The following is a 20,240-nucleotide window of genomic DNA, read 5'->3' on the forward strand; positions in this document are numbered from 1 at the left end:
TCTTCTGAGATCTGCTTTCTAGAGATTTTTGTTTGCTAGCTTGGGATACCTTCTCTTGCTGAGTTCTTTTTGAGCACGCCATGACTCCACTTGATTTTCTCATCAACCCCTGAGCAAAGGGGCAATTTTACAAAAGAAACAGACATTTTATAAGAGAAATGGAGATGCAGAGAAGTCGATACACGCAAATTACAGCTAGTAAAGGACTGAGCCAAATTCCCTTCACCACTCAGTTCATCCTTTACTCATTCACTTCATAGAGACTACTGATTACTCATTCTGTGCCAGGGTACATCCAGGTCTAGATTTTGAAAATGAACACTTAAGAAAAAAAAAAAAGCATAGGATTTACTTAAGAATAAAATATTAACTTCTCATCTCTTACTAAAGCAGCTTGCAGTCATTGATACTAATATGTTTTAGGCCACAAAAATGATCAATATACACACTTGGATTTCATTGCAAAGCTGTTGCTGAGCGAACAAGAAAGAAAGTACAAACTCTAGACCAAAAGCTTTCCTTCGATAGTGGTAATTCTTTTCATTCCAGTCATTGTAGGGCAGCCCCTTTAAAATCAAGCAGTGCACAAATCCCCCAGTGCTACTTAACTAGCTGGGCAAGTTACTCATCATTTTGAGTCTATTTCTTCATCTGTAAAAGGAGGATAATGGATTCGTTACATAAAGTGCTGAGGAGAGTGCAAGCTATCTGGACAGCAGTTAATAAATATAACTCCCTTTTCTTCCCCTGTCAACTGTAAATTTATCATGTTAACAATAAAGAATAAATCTTTTAATAATAAGCAAACAAGTTTCGTTCATTCCCATCCTACACCAAACTGTCCCGGAAACACTATAAATAAATGACTAAGTGTATTTTAGTTTCAGTGCCTCTTTATGTAGCCCTTTTGATTGATGTGTTCGTGGGAAACGAATGACAAGGTTGCATGCAGTCCGAGCCCTGGGATGCTTACGATCCACGCCCTGGATAAAATTGTGGAAGGAAGGAATTGTGAATCACCCTCTATTCATGGAAAGTTGGACAAAAGCATTAGCTGAAAAAAATATATTGAGTTTTAGAAATATGACTGACTGTAATTAGTTGCTTTCTTCTTTGCACTTACTACCTTCAGGTAGGAGGTAAAAGATTAAAAGATTTGTATTGAAACAAATTCCGAGCTTTTCTTTTTTGGGAGGGAGGGGGAACAGCTTTTCTATTGGTTGGTTGGTTGGTTGGTTGGTTGTACTGTAGGAGGGATGAAATTATTGATTCACCCTTACCTCTGTCACCTTTCAATGCAAGATTAGAAAATTTGTGATTTCAAAATGGTCTTCAAAGCAATAAGGTGATGTTCCAAATCAGAGATAGAGTTTATGAGTTCCGAAAAAGCTTTTCGTTAAAAAATGGAGCCATTTGCCTGCTACGCTGTTAATGAAAAATACAATGCACCTATTGGTCGAGGAAGTGACTTCTAGTGTGTAAATTCTATTTTCTGATATGGGATATTTGTTCGTCATTAGCCATCCACCTACTTGTCCATGGTCCAGATGTGGCCACTTTCTGTGAACTGAATGTATACTAAAGTATGTAGATTCAACCGTCTTTAAAGGGATAAATGATAATGAATGGATGCAGACTGTTTTAACTGTAGCACACTGTTCAAATGTTAACTCTGTAAATGGGAAAAATATATTGTGGATTCCTGTTTTTAAAAGTTACCCATAGCCTCTCATGTTCCAGAACTAGGTCATATTTTTGGGGTGGTCAACTATTTATTTTTTATAATGGTGCCTGGCTGTTAAAAAATATTTTTGTGGAGACTTAAGAAACTAGACTGTATATTGTTAATGGAAAACATATTCTCCTGGACGAGTGATATTTTCTATGATTCCTTTCTATAATTAAATGTAGATGTTAGCATCTAGGCATTGCTTTATTTTTGGAGAGTTTGTGATTCATGGGTGAGGAAAGCTCAGAAAACAGATTTCTTAGATACAAAATTGCTTTCCTCGTAGAATCTGTTTAAAAGACACTTCGGAGCAATGACATTTTTTCAAAGCAGCTGAGAAGGTGGTTTTAAGTAACCTAGGGGAAAGACATGCTCCTCCATCATAGTGACAGCACTTAGCCATAATCACCATGTCAGGGACATTTTCTTTACAGGTAACAGACAGTGAATAAAAGGATTTACTTGAGAAAGCCTGAAACTATTTTGAATTGTCTGGTCCTGAAATATTTATCAGGCAAGGACCGGCACCTCTCAGAGATCCATAACTACGTAACGGGTGATTTTTCCTGACTGCCATCTTTGAAACTGCTACCATTGACAGTGACACAAAACGGGAGCTCTTAGTTTTAGTGGCCAAACAATCGATTCTAATTGTTTTCACTGTTCCCTCTTTTCTATCACAGAATCGGAAGACTTTTTGATGGTACAGAGCCCATTGTTTTGGACAGTCTCAAACAGCATTATTTCATTGACAGAGATGGACAGATGTTCAGATATATCTTGAATTTTCTACGAACATCAAAACTCCTCATTCCTGATGATTTCAAGGTGAGGGATTCACATTAAATTACCAATAGCATAAATATGTGATTTGTTTTGATGCGCTCCCCCCAAAAAATATTTCAAGTTCTACATTTTTAACAACTACCAGCTCTAATGACATCAGAGGTCTCTGACATGCTTATACTGTTTTCATGAAATAGAGTATATGGTCATTAAAGCTTTCTGTGACCAAAGGAGGGACTGATTTTATTTAAAGATTGAATTATAATTTATTTTTAACACATTGAAAATAAGTTGATTAAATTCCAAGCTTATTTCTGATAAGCCTTAGTGAGGTAGAAAATAAAAGGAAACCTCCTTAGCTTGATAGACTTTGTGTCTCAGATATTGAAAGCAAGCATTATACTTAACAGTAAAATTTGAGAATTGTTCCCTTTGAAGTGAGTAACAGGTGTTATTGTTAATCTCACATTGTGGTGGCAACGTAGGCAGTGGAATCAGACAAGAAGAACAACTAGAAAGTATTAATATTAAAAGAAAATTTACAAAAATATGTTTTAAGATACACTAATCTTTCCAGCTGTTAATATTCTGTAAATATATCCTAAAGAATCAACTAAATATTGTTAAAATTAATGAAGAACTCGTTAAGGCGTCTCCATTCAGGATCAATGTATCATAATCAAAACAAGTAGCTTTCCTACAGAATAGCAAGAGCGAATCATAAGGTATAATAGAAAAATGTCCCCCTCACAAAGCAACGCAATATAATACCTAGGAATAAACCTAACAAGAAATGGGCAAAGTCTAGTTAAGAAAACTGTAAATCTCTACGTACAAGTGTAAAAGAAGAGTTGAATAAATGAAGGGAAATCCGGTGTTCCTGGAGGGGAAGCCTCAATATTGTTAAAATGTCCCCTGTCCCCAAATTACAAATTCAGCACAAACTCATTTAAGTCACAGATGTTTTTTAAATGAGATTTGATCCATTTATAAAGTTTATGTAGAAGAAACAAAGCTTAAGAATAGCTAAATAGGGGCACCTGGTTGGCTCAGTCCAGTAAGCATAAGACTCTTGATTTCAGCTCGGGTCATAATCTCACAGCTCATGAATTCAAGTTCCGAATTTGGCTCTGCGCTGACAGCTTGGCATTCTGTCTCTCCCTTTCTCTCTGCCCGTCCCCAGCTCAGGTGGGCATGCACCCTACCTGTCTCTCTTTCTCTGTATGTGTCTCTCTCTCAAAAATAAATAAGCATTTAAGAAAAAGAATAGCTAAGTAAACTATTGCAGGTGATACTAATAGTGGTAATAGTGGGCTATGGTGGATGTCTCTGACCAGACATCTAAACACACTAGAGTAATTAAAAAGTGTGGTCCTGACTGGGCTGAAATTGACAAAAAGATCAATGGAGAAGAACAAGTCTGGAGACAGATGTGTATATAAAGGAATTTGATATATTATAAAGGTGGTATTTCAGTCAGTGGGAAAGTAAAGCAATAATCAGTAACTGGCACTGAGATTGTTGGCACAGAGATATTTGGAAACAAAGTAAAGCCAAAGCCCTGTCTCATAAGTTCACAGATATTCCAGAAATGAACATAAAAATGAAAATTATAATATCAGAAAAAAATATAAAGGAATTTCTGAATGTATAATTTTGAGGCAGAGAGGGCCTACCAAAGGAAGACTTAGTACCCACAGTGTAGCCTTTAGAAAGAAAATTTTGAATTAAAGACACCACATACAAATAAAAGACAAGTGTTAGACTGCAGGAAATATTTGCAATAAAAAATTAACATCATTAATAAGAGTTCCTAAAATCTATAAGAAACATACAAACAACCCAATGGAAAACATTTTAGATGTAAACAAAAATATCCCAAAGGGAAAAAAAATAGAAATTGCCAATAAACAGTTGAAAAAAAAAGATACTGAATCTCTGTAGTATCAAAGGAACAAAAATTCAGATACACCCTTTTATCCATCAGCTTGACAAACATTTTAAAAATTGGTAATATACAGTGTTGGGGATATACATTGTGGCTGGGAATAAATATATTTGGAGGGCAATTCAGCAGTTTTTAAATTTTCAATCATACATACTCTTCGATCTAGCAATTCCAAGTCTATTCGTTTATTTTCTAGAAATAGTTACATAAATATGCAAAGATACATGGACATAGAATGTTCATTTGTAGTCATGTTTGTAATAGCAAAAACTCGATACAACTAAAAAAATGTTCAGCAATGGCAGATGCTTACCCAAATAGCTTTATTATCTGATGTGTGGGGAGAAAAAGTCACCAGGATTTTATCATTCAGTGAAAAATACTACGTTGCATGATGTGTATAACCATACTCGTTATGTATGTGAAAAATTATTTGTAGATGTGTATAAATACACAGAAGATCTAGAAGATTAGATCCCAAATTGAGAGGGGTTCCGGGGGCCATTGGTCCATCCTCTCCTTCAGGGTTTTGAACAATGGAGCACCTGCCAAATATACATTTGGTGAGAAAATGAGAGAGAAAGCTTAAGAATTGCAGCTAGCTGGCGAGGATGTGGAGAAACGGGCACCCTCCTGCACTGTTGGTGGGAATGTAAACTGGTACAGCCCCTCTGGAAAACAGTGTGGAGGTTCCTCAGGAAACTAACAATAGAACTCCCTTATGACCCAGCAATAGCACTGCTAGGAATTTACCCAAGGGATACAGAAATGCTGAGGCATAGGAGCACATGTACCCCAATGTTCATAGCAGCACTCTCCACAATAGCTAAAACATGGAAAGAGCCTAAGTGTCCATCAACAGACGAATGGATCAAGAAGATGTGGTTTATCTATACCATGGAATACTACATGGCAATGAGAAACAATGAAATCTGGCCATGTGTAGCAACATGGATGGACCTTGAGGGTGTTATGCTGAGCGAAATAAGTCAGGCAGAGAAGGACAAATACCATATGTTTGCACGTATAGGAGGATTAGGAGGAACTTGACGGAGGACCAAGGGGGAGAAGAAGGGCGGAAATGGTGGGGGAAAGGGAGAGAGGCAAACCATGAGAGACTCTTGAATGCTGACAAAAACTGAGGACTGATGGATGTGGGGGGGAGGGGGGGATGGGCATGAAGGAGGGCACTTTGGGGATGAGCACTGAGTGTTATGTAGAAACTAATTTGACAATAAACTATTTGTAAAAAAAAAAAAAAAAAAAAAAAAAGAATTGCAGCTAGCGTGTGTGGTTCCCAGCAGCCCAGGAACAAGCCTGAGGGTGAGCGTGTCCCTGTGGCAACAGCAGTGCCCGGGGGCCTCCCATAGAGTGTGCCTGTGACCACACTGAGTGTGCTTCAGGATTTAAAGATACAGGAAGTTGGTTTGTGCAACATGGCTCCTTATGAAAGCAAGCTACTTTTCAATGATGATCTCTTCCAACTTAGGAAGGAAAACATATTGAGAGTCTGTTTCTCATATGGCACCTTCCTAGAGAGTTTTCAAGGGTAATTTTCAGTGTGTCATGTTTTCTTCCTCTGCCAGCTTTCAAACGTCTTTCCTGTCTTCCCCTCACACCACTTCATTCACTGGCAAGCATCTTACGCAGAGGCCGAAGTGAGGTCTCCTACACGCAGCCCTCAGCATAAACCTGGGGATGCACCTGCTCAGAGAGTAGAGCGAGCTGGCTGGGTTTAGGCAGCAGGCCCTCTCACCAGCTGCAGGCGGAACAGAGAGCTAGGAAGAGTGTCGGCACTGCTTCTAGAAAGCAGAGACAGGAAGTGAGTTGAGTTCTGCGCCAGACACGGAGTGAGGGGAGTCAGGAGAAGGAGCGGGGCCTGCTGGAGGTGCCTCGGAGGTCAGGCGTTCACCAGCCAGGTCTGGACTGCCCGTTTTGGAGAGCGAGTGAGTGAGCAGAGGGAGAAGGGCCCCAAGTGTGATACGGTGGCAGTTGGGGGGCAGGGAGGGCAATGGTTTTCTACTCGCTCATGTTTTCCTAGAAGGAATGCAGTGGACTTAGGGAAAGGAAATATCCCTTTTAGTTCAGGTTTAAGGGGATTGCATTTCCAGATGTCCATTCCGAATCTCTGCCTGGAGAGTTCTTTGGGCCCTTAAGCTGCCCATTCACCAGGTGGCCATGCCCGCCTCCACCTGCCACCGTCCCCCTCTACCCACCGTGAAACCTGCTCTCTTTTTTTGTGTCCCATCTCCGTAAAAAAGTCCCAGAATCTGGGGCGCCTGGGTGGCTTAGTTGGTTAAGTGTCCAGCTTTGGCTCAGGTCATAATCCCACAGCTCAGGAGTTTGAGCCTGGGGTCAGGCTCTGTGCTGACAGCTCAGAGCCTGGAGCCTGCTTCAGATTCTGTGTCTCCCTCTCTCTCTGCCCTTCCCCCACTCACACTCTGTCTCTCTATCTTTCTCAAAAATAAATAAAACATTAAAAAAAACCCAAACATGTCAGAATCCACCTACCTGCTCTAGGCAGGAACCTGGGAGTCATTTTTCCTCTTCTTCACCACCCACACATGATCCATCAGTGAGCCAGTCTGTAATACCTTCCAGATAGTTCTCCAGTCAGTTTACCCCTCTCATCCCACCTCCCTACCCAAGGCTCAGCTTTCTGGATGTCTAGGAGTGCCTTCATAATTGGCTTCCCTCTTCCGCTCTTTCCCCCTCTTTCCCACTCTTCATGTTGAAACCCAGAGACACTTTTTCTCATCAGACTTTTTTTTTATATGTTTATTTTTGAGAGAGAATGTGCACACGTGCGAGCTGGGAAGGGGCAGAGAGAGGGAGAGGGAGAATCCCGACTCGGGGCTCAAACTCATAAACTACAAGATCATAACCTGAGTTGAAATCAAGAGTCGGATGCTCAATTGACTGAGCCTTGCAGGCGCCCCTCTCATTAAACGTTTTATTTTGAGGTCACTGTAGACTCTCATGCAGTTGTAGGAAATCACAGACCCTCAGTTACCCAGTTCCCTCCAATAGTGACATCTTACAAAATGGTGGTGTAACAGCACAACGAGGATGTTGACATTGATACAGTTAAGGCACAGAACACTTCCATCATGGCCACGATCCCTTCTGTTGCCCTTTTATAGCCATACCCTTCTCCCTTCCCCCATCTTCCATCTCCCACCCCCTCCCTCACCAAGGGATACTTTTGGAAAAAAATAGTGTATCACGTAAGACCCCTGCTTACAGCTGTGCAGAGGCTTCCCGTTCATCGTTCGTGCAGCAAAGCAGCACATCCTTGTTGGAGCCCACGAGGCCCAGAAGGCTCTGCCCCCTGAGCCCCTCAACTCTTACCTACACATACGCCCTACAGGACTTTCTTAGTTCTGCAAACATACCGTCTTCTTGTTCCCTCCAAAGAGACCGTTCCGTCTGCCTAATGCTCTTCTGGCTCGTGTCGCATAGGGCTCATTGTACTCATCACGAAGCCATCCACGCCTCCTCCAGCCTAGGGTTGCCTGGCCCCTGTCACCCTCCGTGGTCCCACACTGTACGTTTGCAACTATTCGTCTCCATTGTTGAGTGCTGTGTACCCAGCTGTAAGTTCCACGTGCTTTTGGCTGCAGGTGTGGGAATACTCAATCAGCAGAGCCTTAAAAACTCAATGGAAATTTGTTTTGTTCTCACATAAGAAGTCAGAGGTCCGTGCTTATGGACCGTGGTATCTGCTCATTGGTGGCATCAAGGACCAGAACTCTGTGTCTTTGAATATGCCATCCTCACTGTTGATGTTTTGGCCTCACGCTTGTCACCTCAGGGTCGTAAGGTGCCTGCCACGGCTCCAGGCATCACATCCTCATTCAAGGCAGGAAGATGGGGTATAAGATGTTTAAACTCAGAAGATTTTGTCCTTCAGAAGTAGACTTATACGTCGTCGGCTAGAACTGAGCCTCCCCTCGATGCTAAGGAAGCTGAGAAAGTAATGCTTTTCCTTTCTGGCCTCTACAGTGAGAGACAAATGAGCAAGGGATAGGGGCTGGGAGTTGTCGCTGGGGAAGCTGGCCAGCAATGGCTGTCACTCTCGCGCAGCCTTGACACACACTAAGCATGTAAATATTTGTGGTGTGAGTGAATGAATGTGTGGATGGATAAATATGAGTGAAGTGAGTCCCAGTTCAAGCCAGATTCTGGTTTACCTCATCATATACTTTCTTATGTTCGAACTCTGGGTGCTTTATGTATATATCGGGACTCTCTACTTTGTAGGACTCTCACAGGCAGGGACATTTTTATGTTTTTCTAAAGGACATTGTGTGCTGGGCACATAGAATTACTTAGTATTAGTTGACATAAATACAGGAGAAAGAGGTTCAACAAGTCACAGGAGACCAGAAGCTAAGTAGGCAACCCACTATTTAATTTATAGGACTAAATGGGAGATATAAAACGTGTATATATCACCCTCCTGAGCAACTTAGGAGGGTAAAGTATTAATTTGTCAGCCCGTGACTGAAAGAGACGCAGACTCCAGGACTACAAAACAACTGACCGGGAATTACATTTGGAACATGGTAACAGTCACTTGCTTTTAGTTGCCCTGTGTTCCAGAAACGGAGCTCGGTATTTTGAACACATTTAAACGTGGCTAGTGTTTTTGTTTTTTGTTTTTTTTTTTTGTCAAGAGCATTCGAGTTAGACGCTGAAAGACAGACTTCCTCACGGGAGTTAAGCTGTGGACAGTCCTGGCCCCTGAAATGGCCCCAGGGCGTCTCCCAGGGCTCTGAAATGTTTTCCACAGAACCTCTGGGCGACAGGCTGTAAATTACGGGGCGTTCTGGAAGCTGGAGTTGCAGCAGGAGGAGAAGGGAGGCTGAGGTGGCCACTTGCTCCCATGGCTGACGATGGAGTTGACAGCAGTCTGGGGGACACACAGACGCGCACACGGCCTGCCCGTGCCTGAGCCATACAGTCGGTGCTTTCCTCCTTGTCGGGGTCTGCTTCCTGACCTGGGAGAAGGAACACAGCATGAGGAGGGAGTCTGTCCGGCCCGGGTTTGCCAGGGAAGGGGTTCCCTGACTTCCTGCTTCCCTCTCCAGCTAGTCGATGCTGGGTTGGGCGAACGCATGAAACGTTGGCTTCACGGCATCCTGCACCCCGTAAAATCCCATTCTGCAAATATACCATATGGGCTGGACGCCCGCTTAAGAATTTAGGCAATTTCACATTTCAGAACATCGTTTAAGCGGCAGCTGTTTGTGCCCTGCTCCCGCTGAAAGCCCCTGGAATCTGTTCCCTAAATATGTGACTATAGAGCTTCTGTGCCCTGTTTTATTATGGAGATGACTGTCCTTCTTCCCTTCCCCTCCCCATCCCCAACCCGTTATACTGACCGGTTCATCATTGCTTTATCTTCTGCTTACATACACGTGCTGTACGGGGCGCACACACAGCTGTGTTTCCCGGAACACAAGGAGTCCAGAACTTTGGTGCCCTTTTGGAGTCCGCAACTTTGGTGCCCTTTTTGACTGAGAACTACAAAATTACCTCTCTCTATTCTTTTATTCTGAACATCTTTGGTAAGAGTCCCTAATGTTGCTAACATCTTTTGTGGTCTCTGATCAATGCCCACCCTTCCTAGATAAAGAAGAATTTGCAATTAGACAACCCACAACTTACCTATCCCTGGCTTAAGTTAAAAGATGTGCTCGTTACTCGTAATAACCTTTTAAGATTATAGAAAAGGTATACGTACATTGTACATTGTAGAAGATTTGAAAATATACACAGGCAAAAAAAGCCCCGTGTCCCCAACTCTCAGAGACTACCAGCGTTAAAACTTCAGCGCTTGGCCTTTTGGAATTTTTCTCTCCTTATTTCAGACAATAATTTCTACCTTCCTATTTCAACGAAATCTTATTTCCTCTAATTCTGGAGCCATATTCAAATTTCCCAGGTTGACTCCAAAATTTCCTTTACAAGTGGTTTTTCCCAGACGGTATCTGATCTAAGAACACAGATTGAATCCAGGATGTCCCTTCCCTTTATTACTTAGCCTAGTGCGTTGCTTTTTATATAATGCCAGCCTGCTGACGAAACGGGGCCACGTGCCCCACAGAATGCCCCTCGTCTGAATTTGTCTGACCGCCTCATCATGGGTACTTTAGTTCTTTACTCTAGCCTCTAATTTCCTGTAAACTGCAAGTTGCAGCTGAGGGCCTGATGGCCTGAGCTAAACATTTTGGTGCGAATACATCTCTGGTGATGTGCACTTTGTATTACGTCGTGTCAGCAACCCCGTGTGTCTGAATGCTGGCACGCTCGTTTGACCATCGGTCAGGATGTTATGTGTTCCTTCGGTTGCAACAAAAAGGATCACGGTCAAGCTCAGAGCTTCTAACCTTGTGCTAGGGCTGTCCTTTGCACTGTGGGATGTTGAGCAGTATCCCTGGCTTCCACCCACTACATGCCAGTAGCACCCCCGTTCCCCCCAGTTATGACAACCCAGAATGTCTCCAGGCATTGACACATGTCCTCTAGGGTTAAAATCAGCCCAAGTTGAGAACCAGGAAGAATGAGAGGAAGGGGGTTTTTATGGGAGGGATACTGGCTTATCTCATGGAATTAGCAGGAGCATTCTCTCAGGGCTGGAATAGCAGGGCAGCTCTGAGGACCTCAGTCATGGGGTGTGCGGGCTTCTAGAGTGCTGGCCAGGGCTCTGCGCCAGGACTGCCCAGGGGTTCTTTCCCCTTCCTTCGTTCTACAGAGACCATCTGACTGGCTCAGGTGGCATCAATGCTTATGCTTTAGCCAAGCAGCTGTGATAACCCAGACACGCGTTCTAGGCACTCACTCCTGAGGGTCGAACGTTCTCAAAGAAGGCAGAGTGGTGAGCTGGGTGGACCCCCAAGAAGTCTCCAGTACCTAAGAGAGTGCCCACTTAGGACGGCTGCCCCAGCCTGTAGTCTCAGCCGTTGCCTCCTTGCATCCCTGGTGCAGAATCAGTTACTCCTGGTACCCCTGCTCTGGGCCACTTCTGTCCCTCCCAAGGACACTCCTTCAGAAGCAGGGCCAGCTGCACGACCGAGGAGGAGTGGGAGGCAGGCAGGACCGCCAGCCCCTAGCCCTGGCACCATCTCGGATCGCATCTCTAACCCCTGCCCTCGCTCCTGCAGGCAGTCTGCGGGTGACTCACCAAGCCCGGGTGTGGCTTCAGAATGCAGATGGGTAGCCTCAAGCACCCCGTCGTGATCTCCTGTGTGTCCGTTACCGTTCTCCGGGGAGATCCGGCGGTGGGGGGGGACAGAGACAGTGGCCGCGTAGAGAAGGGACATCTTGCCATTGCTTTTGTTCCCTTTAATAGCCATCAGGATAAATCTCAGGCTGGGTATCCTCCCCCTCCACCCCTGAAAAACAAGAGGAGTCAGGAGAAAGCGGAAGTTGGTGCTGCTGGCCAGAAGTATCGCGAGGCAGCAGGGGAAAAGGAGCAAGTGGGCCAGTCTTTCTGGGCTTTGAAGAAAAGAAAGGGGATGGAGGGGTGGGAGGGAAGAGCAGGGAAAGCACAGAGGAGTTTAGGGCAACGCATCTGCTCTGTGTGGTGCCGTAATGGTGGACACATGTCCAAACCCATGGAAGGTACGAGGGCAAATGTGAGCCCTGGGATAAACTCTGGACTTTGGGTGACGTAGGTCCATCCATTGTAACAGATGCACCACTTGGGTGGGAGATGGCGATAATGTGGGAGGCCGTGCATGTGTGGGGACAGGGATATAGGGGCTCGATACTTTCCCCTCAATTTTAACTGTGAACCTGAAACTGCTGTAAAAATAGTAAGTCCTTTTAGGGGGAAAAAAAGGGGAAAAAATAGTGCAGAACCAGGGAAATTAAGAATTTTAGACACCCCAGACCTGAAATACTGAAAAAACTTTGGTGGCGCACCTCCCACCAAAAAAAAAAAGGAAGGAGGGAAGGAGGGAGACAGAGAGAGAGAGAGAGAGAGCAAAAGAGCAAGAAGAGGAGGGGAGGAAGGAATGAAGAAAGGAAGAGAGAGAGAGTGAGTGAGAGAGAAGAAGGAAAGGAAGGGAAGGAAGGAGAAAATAAAATTTGGAACTAAGGGAAATTAAGTCCTGCAGAGATTTTTTTTTTCCTTGTAACTACTACCTGGATGCTATTTTTGAAACGTAAAATATAAAATCCTCCATTTTCCTCTCATCTTCTCGGTGCCCCTGCGTTGTGGGTCCCCTGATATAAACATGCCCTGCCTCCTGGGGAGCCACGCGCGTGCATGCGGGAGGCCCCAGGGCAGTGAAGAGCTCCTGGAGCACCCCGGATGCACCGGGGGTGAACTGGACACATTCCCCAGAGAAGAACCCGCTTCGTACCCGCAGCGCCTAGCACGGCATCTGGCACGTTAACAGATTTTAAAATGAGTAAGTGACTGATTTGCCTTTTGAGTCTAAGGATGTGCCAACTACTGTGTAAAACTTGAAGGCCATGAGGAGTTAAAGAAACCTCTGAACTGTTCGGTGGAATCAGTAAATGTGTGCGGCAAGCTAATGCCCCCAAAGGGGTCCACATCCTAATCCCCAGAATATGGTACCTCACAAGGTACTGGCACAAGGGACTTCGCAGCTGTGATTAAGTTAAGGGTCTTGAAATGGGGAGAATATCCTGTATAATCCAGGCGGGGCTGAGTGGAATCACAAAGGTCCTTGTAAATGAACGAGGGAGTGGGGAGGGTCAAAGTCTGATGAAGGAAGGAATGTGATCGTTGGCCAGGAGCCAAGGAATGCAGGCAGCCCCAGGAGCTGGAAAGGGCAAGGGAACCCATGGTCCCCTAGAGCCTGTTGTAGGAAGGCAGCCCCACCGGCACCTCCCTTGGTGTTAGGTAGCCCTACCTGAGACCCATTCCAGACCTCTGACCTCCACAACTGTGTGAGAGTGAATCTGTGTGGGCTGAAGCCACCAAATTTGTGGTAAGCTCTTACAGCAGCAATTGGAAAGTAATGCATGGTGTATATTACTTCCCTCTCCCTAGGGAGAATGTTTTCTGAATTCCAAATATGTAATCAAAAAATAAGCTTTGGAGACACGGTCCATTTGCCTTTTGGAGTCCCACCCATATTTACCTTCCTGTGCCGTGTACCTATCTCCAGGGTCCTAGCAAAGCTCAGTTTTTTCATCTGTCAAATGGGATCTTGATCTTTCTGTGCCTCAAAAAACCATTGTAAATCTAAAAAAAAAAAATTTATTTTGAAAATGTGTATTCTAGGATTTTAAAATTCTTTAAATGTGACAATAGGTCTGCAAATGATCTATTTCCCTCTACCCGGATAGGAGGCCACGCAAGAAATGGACGATCCCTTCCTAATTCAAGAAGATACAACTGGTGCAGAAGCAGGGCAGAGGAGTGACGGCATCTAGTACATTCTGCAGTTGCTTTGCTGAAAAACTAATGTCGTTTTGGGTTTCATTTCCTTCAAAAGGAAATCTGGGGCCACACCTGCCGCTGTCCCATAAACTCCCACCCATTTCCACCTGATGCCTTGGGGATAAGAGACAGCGTTGTCGAGAGGCTGTAAAAACCAAAGAAAGGAACGGTGGGCGTTGCCAGATAGGAACCAGGGTGTAAGGAAAGAAGATTTCAAAACATTCAGAGAGCAGAAGGAAAGGAACACAACATCAGGGGCTCGAAAGGGAAACTTGATAAATTCTAAAAAATATGGCATCTAGACAGAATGAAATGCTCCCGATTGTGGAAGCACAGGAAGACGCGGTGTCCGAGGAAAGCAGCTGTGGGCGCGAGTCGGCCGGCGGGGCCGTCTCCGGCGAGCTGGGACTGGAAGCGCAGAGCGACGGCCGTAAAGGAGCCTGCCAGGCAGGCGAACGGCCAGCGTGAGCTCAGCCGTGCAGAAAACGGTAGCGGCAGCGAGGGCATTTTTAGTTCTGGAGCTGGGACGCCAGTCCGTGTGGGGGGGCCGGTGGTCAGGCGGAGCCCGGGTGCTTGGCTCTCCTCCTGCGGCCGCTGCCCCAGCGCCGACGGTGCTCTGCCCCAGAAACCAGAGCAACAGCACGGTGGTCAAGAGAGAGTAAAGGAACAACTGGTGGCCTGAGAGAGTTCACGACCGGGCCCCGTGAGATATAGCCCAGGGTACAAGATGACCTTCCGGGGACCCCTTTAGACTTCATTTCAGTAACTGCTGGCAGAATCCTTGAGAGATCACTGAGCAGGGCCAACAGTCTAATAACGGCCAGTGTTTCCCTCATTTTTCAGGAGCACAGCACGATGAACATGAGCAGCATCCTATACGGAGGCGCTCTGTCAGGCCGTGGCCAGACTTCCTGCATTACCCATGTGGCTTGTACCCCCAGAGGGGAAAAGAAGGTGAAGATTTAGAATCAGCATAGGGAGATCTGCAACCCCAAGTCCTGTTAGCCTCATTACCTTCAGGTTATGGTAGACAGGCTGGTGGGTCGGGACACTGTCATGGGTATAGACTCAGGTATCAGGGCTGGAAGCGACTTCGAGGTAATTGACTTCTCTCCGTTTATAGACAAGGAGACTGGAGCACCAGACAGTTAAGGAGAATCTCTGGGCAGTTCGGAGACTTGGGCCCCTCCCACATGTCCAGCCTTCCCCTTGGGGTCCCACCCAAACACACCGTATTTCAACCAGACACCCAGCAAATGCCGTAATGATGGGCTGGCGGATCTCTGAATTCTAGGTTTTCTAACTATTGAATAGCCAGAATCCAGAGTCTTTGTTTATTACTGAGCATCAACCTGAACCAAGGTCTGCATGTAGCCGTGTCCTGTCATTACTCCATCTAGAAACAGAACACCTGGTTCAAAATGACAAAAAAAAAAAAAAAAAATTGTGAGAGAGCGAGCAGAACATTGGGTGAAAGAATGCACATCTTCTCAGTATGCTGGGACAGATTCCAACAGTTTGAAGAGGGACACATAATGGAGGATTGAAAATGTTTCCCAAATGCTGAAAGAGAAGGCCCTAGCTCAACAGCAGCTCTTAGGAAAAGGTATGGCGCCATCACTATAAGCAAACCATAAACTCAGAGGGTAGTAGGTCAGACAAAATAGTTAATACAGGCCGATGCTGTGTGGTAGGTGGAATAATGCCCCATCCCCCCTGCCCCCCTCACCCTGCCCAAGATGTCCGCATGTCATTCCTGGAATCCTGGAATGTGTCGTCTTACAGGGCAGAAGGGACGTTGTGGCAGATGTGATTAAGTTAAGGGTCTTGAGATGGGGGGATTATCGTGGATGATCCAGGTGGGCCCAGCGCACTCACAAGGGTCCTTACAAGTGAAAGAAGGAGGCAGGAGGCTCAGAGTCAGCGAAGCTGTGACAACAGCAGAGGTCAGAGTGATGTGAGACCACAGGGCAGGGAATGTGGGCCGCCTCTGCAAGCTGAAAAAGGCAAGGATATGAATTCTCCCCTAGACCTTCCAGAAGAAACTCCACCTTAATGACCTGTTTTAGGCTTCTGACTTCCAGAACTGTAAGAGAATAAATCTGTGTGGTTTTAAGCCACTAAATGTGGGGCAATTGTTACGGCAGCCCTAGGAAGTGAACCCAGGCTGCCTTAATAGTGGTTGGAGTATCCAGCCAAGCGAAGGTTTTACAGTGCACTCATTAGATCACATCTGAGATGTTATGTTCAGTTCTGGTTTGGGTTTTCAGAAGTATGTTGACAGAGTCAAGCACGCATGTTGAAGGACCTCTAAATCGTAACAGATGGGGAAGAGCTGAAAAGCTGGGGTGTTTTCAGTGTGAATCATACGAAGACGTAACAGTTTTGCTCAGATGTTTGAAGGGTTAACATGTCAAAGAAGGTTTAGGATCTTGTAACCCCAGATGGCAGAGTTCGAACGAATAAGTTGGAACTACAGGGAAATTAAGGTCATTCTAACCAAAATGCTTACCACAATCAGAGAGGCCAACAAAGTCAGCTCTGTGCCTTGTTAGATAGTAAGCTTCCCATCACTGGAAGCATTTAATCAAAGGCTAATGGTCACTATTCAGCAGTGTTTGAAAGAATTACTTCCTCCAGAGGGTCAAGGTTGGTCATTAAGACTGCTTTAAGCAGTTTCAGATTTGAAGCCTTGATGATATATTTTCACTGGAGTCCAGATTCTTGTGTTTAACAATTTTTTTTAATGTTTATTCTTGAGAGAGACAGACAGACCAACCATGAGCAGGGGAGGGGCAGAGAGAGAGAGGGAGACACAGAATCCAAAGCAGGCTCCAGGCTCTGAGCTGTCAGCACAGAGCCCAACACGGGGCTTGAACTCACAAACTGCCAAGATCGTGACTTGAGCCGAAGTCAGACACTTAACCAACTGAGTCACCCTGGCATGCCTTGTGCTAAAATTTTTAATTCTCATAGGAAGTTCTCATTTCTATTGCTTGTTAACTGTCAATGCCATTTTTAAGTCTCCTTTCGAGCTGTTATCTTGATAAGTAAGTGAAAGATGAAGGTCAGCATCTCATGGTTGATGTACTTCAGTGGGGGTCCCAGGTACCCAGGAGGAGCCCACAATGTCCCACTCCCGCCCTCCGTCTGCGCAAGGGGGCCTCACTTCTGTCCTGTTCTAAGCGTGGCCACACCTCAGCTTTATTCTCATCTCCTCAAACCAGACGGCACCTCCTACGGGTCAGGAGGTGAAGCAGGTGCCAGTACGTGAAATGGAAGGTGGTGAGGGCAGCGGGCTCCTCTCCCGCTGGGATCCAGGACTCCTGCAATAATGGGGTCGCCAGGACAAGACAGTACGGACGCGATCCGTTGTGCTGAGGGGTGTCTGGCACAGCGTCTCCGCCTGGCCCAAGTGTCTCACCACAGGAAGTGGAAGATCCCCGCGGGAGGCTCACTGGCACTTTCTCCCCTCTCCGTGCTTTTCCCTGGAAGCCCTGAATAATGCCGCCGCCGCCGCCGCCGCTGCTTTTGCTGCTTAATCTACAAGAGAAAGAGCAGAGTGCCAAATAAAACCCGTTTTCCTGTGGTCATCCTCTCCGAGCGCCATCCCCTACAGATGGCCGAGGGCTCTGGCCGTGTGGGCCCGGGCTCTCCGGGTAGGCTCCGCTGCGGGCACCGGGCACCACCCGCCAGCTCCAGGCCGTGGAAGGACGGCAGACACGCCCGTGTCAGCTCCTTAAAACGTTCTCGGCCAGCGTGTCCGGACAAGCGTCCACTTGCCTCGCACCCTGAGATGACTGTTCACAGCTACGCGTAGACAGGACACTGACCTGCTCGATAACATCAGTTCTCCGTTGCTGCCTCCCTCTTCCTCCTTTGTCCTCCATCCGGTGACCTGGGTGTGCATGTGTGTTAATACCTGCTTGCTAGATTTCTGTTCTAATTCAGTAGATTTTTTTTTAAGGCAAGAGGAAAAGAAACCATAGTCAGAGAATGGGTGGCTGTCGTTTCAGAAAGGGACAGGTCTCCTTTCTTGCACATCTGTCCAGCAGGGATCATGGACTGGTGTTTGCCTCCCTCACGGAGGACGGCAGGTGTCTCCGCCTCCCCCAGACCACCCGGATCAGCACCCACGCTTAGGTCAAAGCAGCACACAGTGCATGCCCTCCAGCCGCCCTCCCGCCTCCCACGAGGGGTGTGAGCTGCCAGTGAAGGTGACAGGGAGCGAGGGCTTCCCGTGAATAGTGCATGCGCGCCCCCCTCACTGCAGCCTACACGTGGCTCCTTCTGGAGGACGTAAAGTGGATTCTCGCCGCACAAATTTTAAATACCCAGAGGCCCGCTCTACTGAAAGAGAAAAGTCATGGGCTCAGTCTTCTTCATCTCAGTTTTCTCATCTGCACAGTGGGAATAATAATGGTTCCAAATTCACAGGGGAGTTGGGGGGTTACAGGATCTACTTTATGGGGAGCATTTAGAAGAGGGCCTGCCTGACCCTTAATACTCGTAGCTCTGAATGCATCACTGCTGAATGCATGAATGAATGAATGAATGAATGCACATGGAGTCTGTACAAATGTTAGTGAAAAATTTACACACAGATTTGATTATCCAAATAACAGAGGTGGAAAAACAATCACCTCATATCTGCAGGCATCTTCAGGGCTTTGTGTTCCTATTTTGCGCTATGAAATATCTTCTGTTTTGTTTTGTCAGGACTACACTTTGTTATACGAAGAGGCAAAATATTTTCAGCTTCAGCCCATGTTGTTGGAGATGGAAAGATGGAAGCAGGACAGAGAAACTGGTCGCTTCTCACGGCCCTGTGAGTGCCTAGTGGTGCGTGTCGCCCCAGACCTCGGAGAGAGGATCACGCTCAGTGGGGACAAATCCTTGATAGAAGAAGTGTTTCCAGAGATCGGCGATGTGATGTGTAACTCTGTCAACGCAGGCTGGAATCACGACTCGACGCACGTCATTAGGTTTCCACTGAATGGCTACTGTCACCTCAACTCGGTCCAGGTACAGCCTTGTCGTACACCGTGTGGCGTCAAATGTCGCTCTTAATGCTGTTACTTAACCTTGCCTTCACACAGTGCCTTCTGTCCAGAGAGCTGGGAAACTCTCATGTGGCATCACTTCTGGGTAGGTAAGCCTATACACCCTCCGTGCACTCAGTCATTCCTCAGGTATTTGTTGAGCACCTACTATGTGCCTGGTGCCCGTGTGAGCACTGGAGCATCAGGAGATGAAGAAATAGACAATAGCTGTGTTTTCAGAGAACTTACATTCTGGGCAAGACCAGGGAGCCAAACAGTAACCAACAGAAATGGGGGTCAGGTAGTGAGGAAAGAGAGCAGCCGGGATGGAGTGTCCCAGGCAGAGGGCCCAGCAAGTTGTGAAGACCCCGAGGTAGGAGTTGGCATGCGTGACGAGGGGCATCAGGAGAGCCCATGTGGCCTGAAGCAAGTGACAGATAGGGAGTCCTGAGACCCGAGGCCAGCAGGCGGCCAGCAACAGATCACAGATGGCCTCTTGGGCGGCGAGAAGCACCCTGGGATTTTTAGTTTGTTTGGTTTGGTTTCTTTTGGTTTTCGTTCATTTGCTTGTGTGAGTAAAAGCCATTTGAGGATTTTGAGCAAAAGCGTGGCATGCTGTAACTCCGCTCCGGACACCAACCCTACAGCGGCTGGTGGAGGGCAGCGGAAGCAAAGCGACCGCACCAGTTGAGAGGCGTCCGATTCTGAATGTCATGAGTGCAGTGGAGCTGACAAGGTTTCTGGCAGGGGCTGCGGCTTCTAAGGCAGAAGTCAGGGATGACGACGATTTTTGACAGAGGAACCGGGTGGATGGGATTCCTGCTTTCTGAGACGGACAAGTCTATGGGAGACAGGGGTGGAATTCACAAGTTTGGTTTACGTGTGAGGTGCCGAGTCCCTTAGATGCCGGTGGGTCTGCTCATCATCTTAACGAATGTGTGGCAGCCCCGCTCCAAGGGTTGTGTGTTCCGTGTCTTCTTGTAACCACCTTCCCAGGTGAGCGCCATTAACCCCGTCTTGCTGGTGAGAAAGCAGGGGCACACCTGGGTCTTGACTCCAGAGTCCTGTAGGTGACTCAAAATGATGTGAAGTCAGTGGAGTAAGGGCTTGGTGTTTCTCCCACTCCCCCCCCCCTCTTTTTTTAAATGTTCATTTATTTCTGAGAGAGAGAGAGACAGAGACAGAGCATGAGCCGCGGAGGGGCAGAGAGAGAGGGAGACACAGAATCCAAAGCAGGGTCCAGGCTCTGAGCTGTCAGCAGAGACAGATGCAGGGTTCGAACTCACAAACAGATCATGACCTGAGCCGAAG

The 20,240-nt window shown here is 46.5% G+C and overlaps 1 protein-coding gene across 2 annotated transcripts in view; it reads left to right on the forward strand.

The window, feature by feature from the left end:
* The window catches only part of KCTD1 (potassium channel tetramerization domain containing 1), a 91,203-nt gene that overhangs the window by 67,017 nt on the left and 3,946 nt on the right, over window positions 1-20,240 (forward strand). For both annotated transcript variants that reach the window (XM_039218318.1, XM_039218314.1), the window contains exons 3-4: window positions 2,413-2,557; window positions 18,607-18,912. In XM_039218318.1, the coding sequence (XP_039074249.1) occupies window positions 2,413-2,557; window positions 18,607-18,912 (451 nt within the window). The remainder of the gene's footprint in view (window positions 1-2,412; window positions 2,558-18,606; window positions 18,913-20,240) is intronic.

The sequence above is a fragment of the Hyaena hyaena genome, unplaced genomic scaffold (assembly GCF_003009895.1).
Source record: "Hyaena hyaena isolate Hyena2069 unplaced genomic scaffold, ASM300989v1 scaffold_14, whole genome shotgun sequence".
NCBI classification, from domain to species: Eukaryota; Metazoa; Chordata; class Mammalia; order Carnivora; family Hyaenidae; genus Hyaena; species Hyaena hyaena.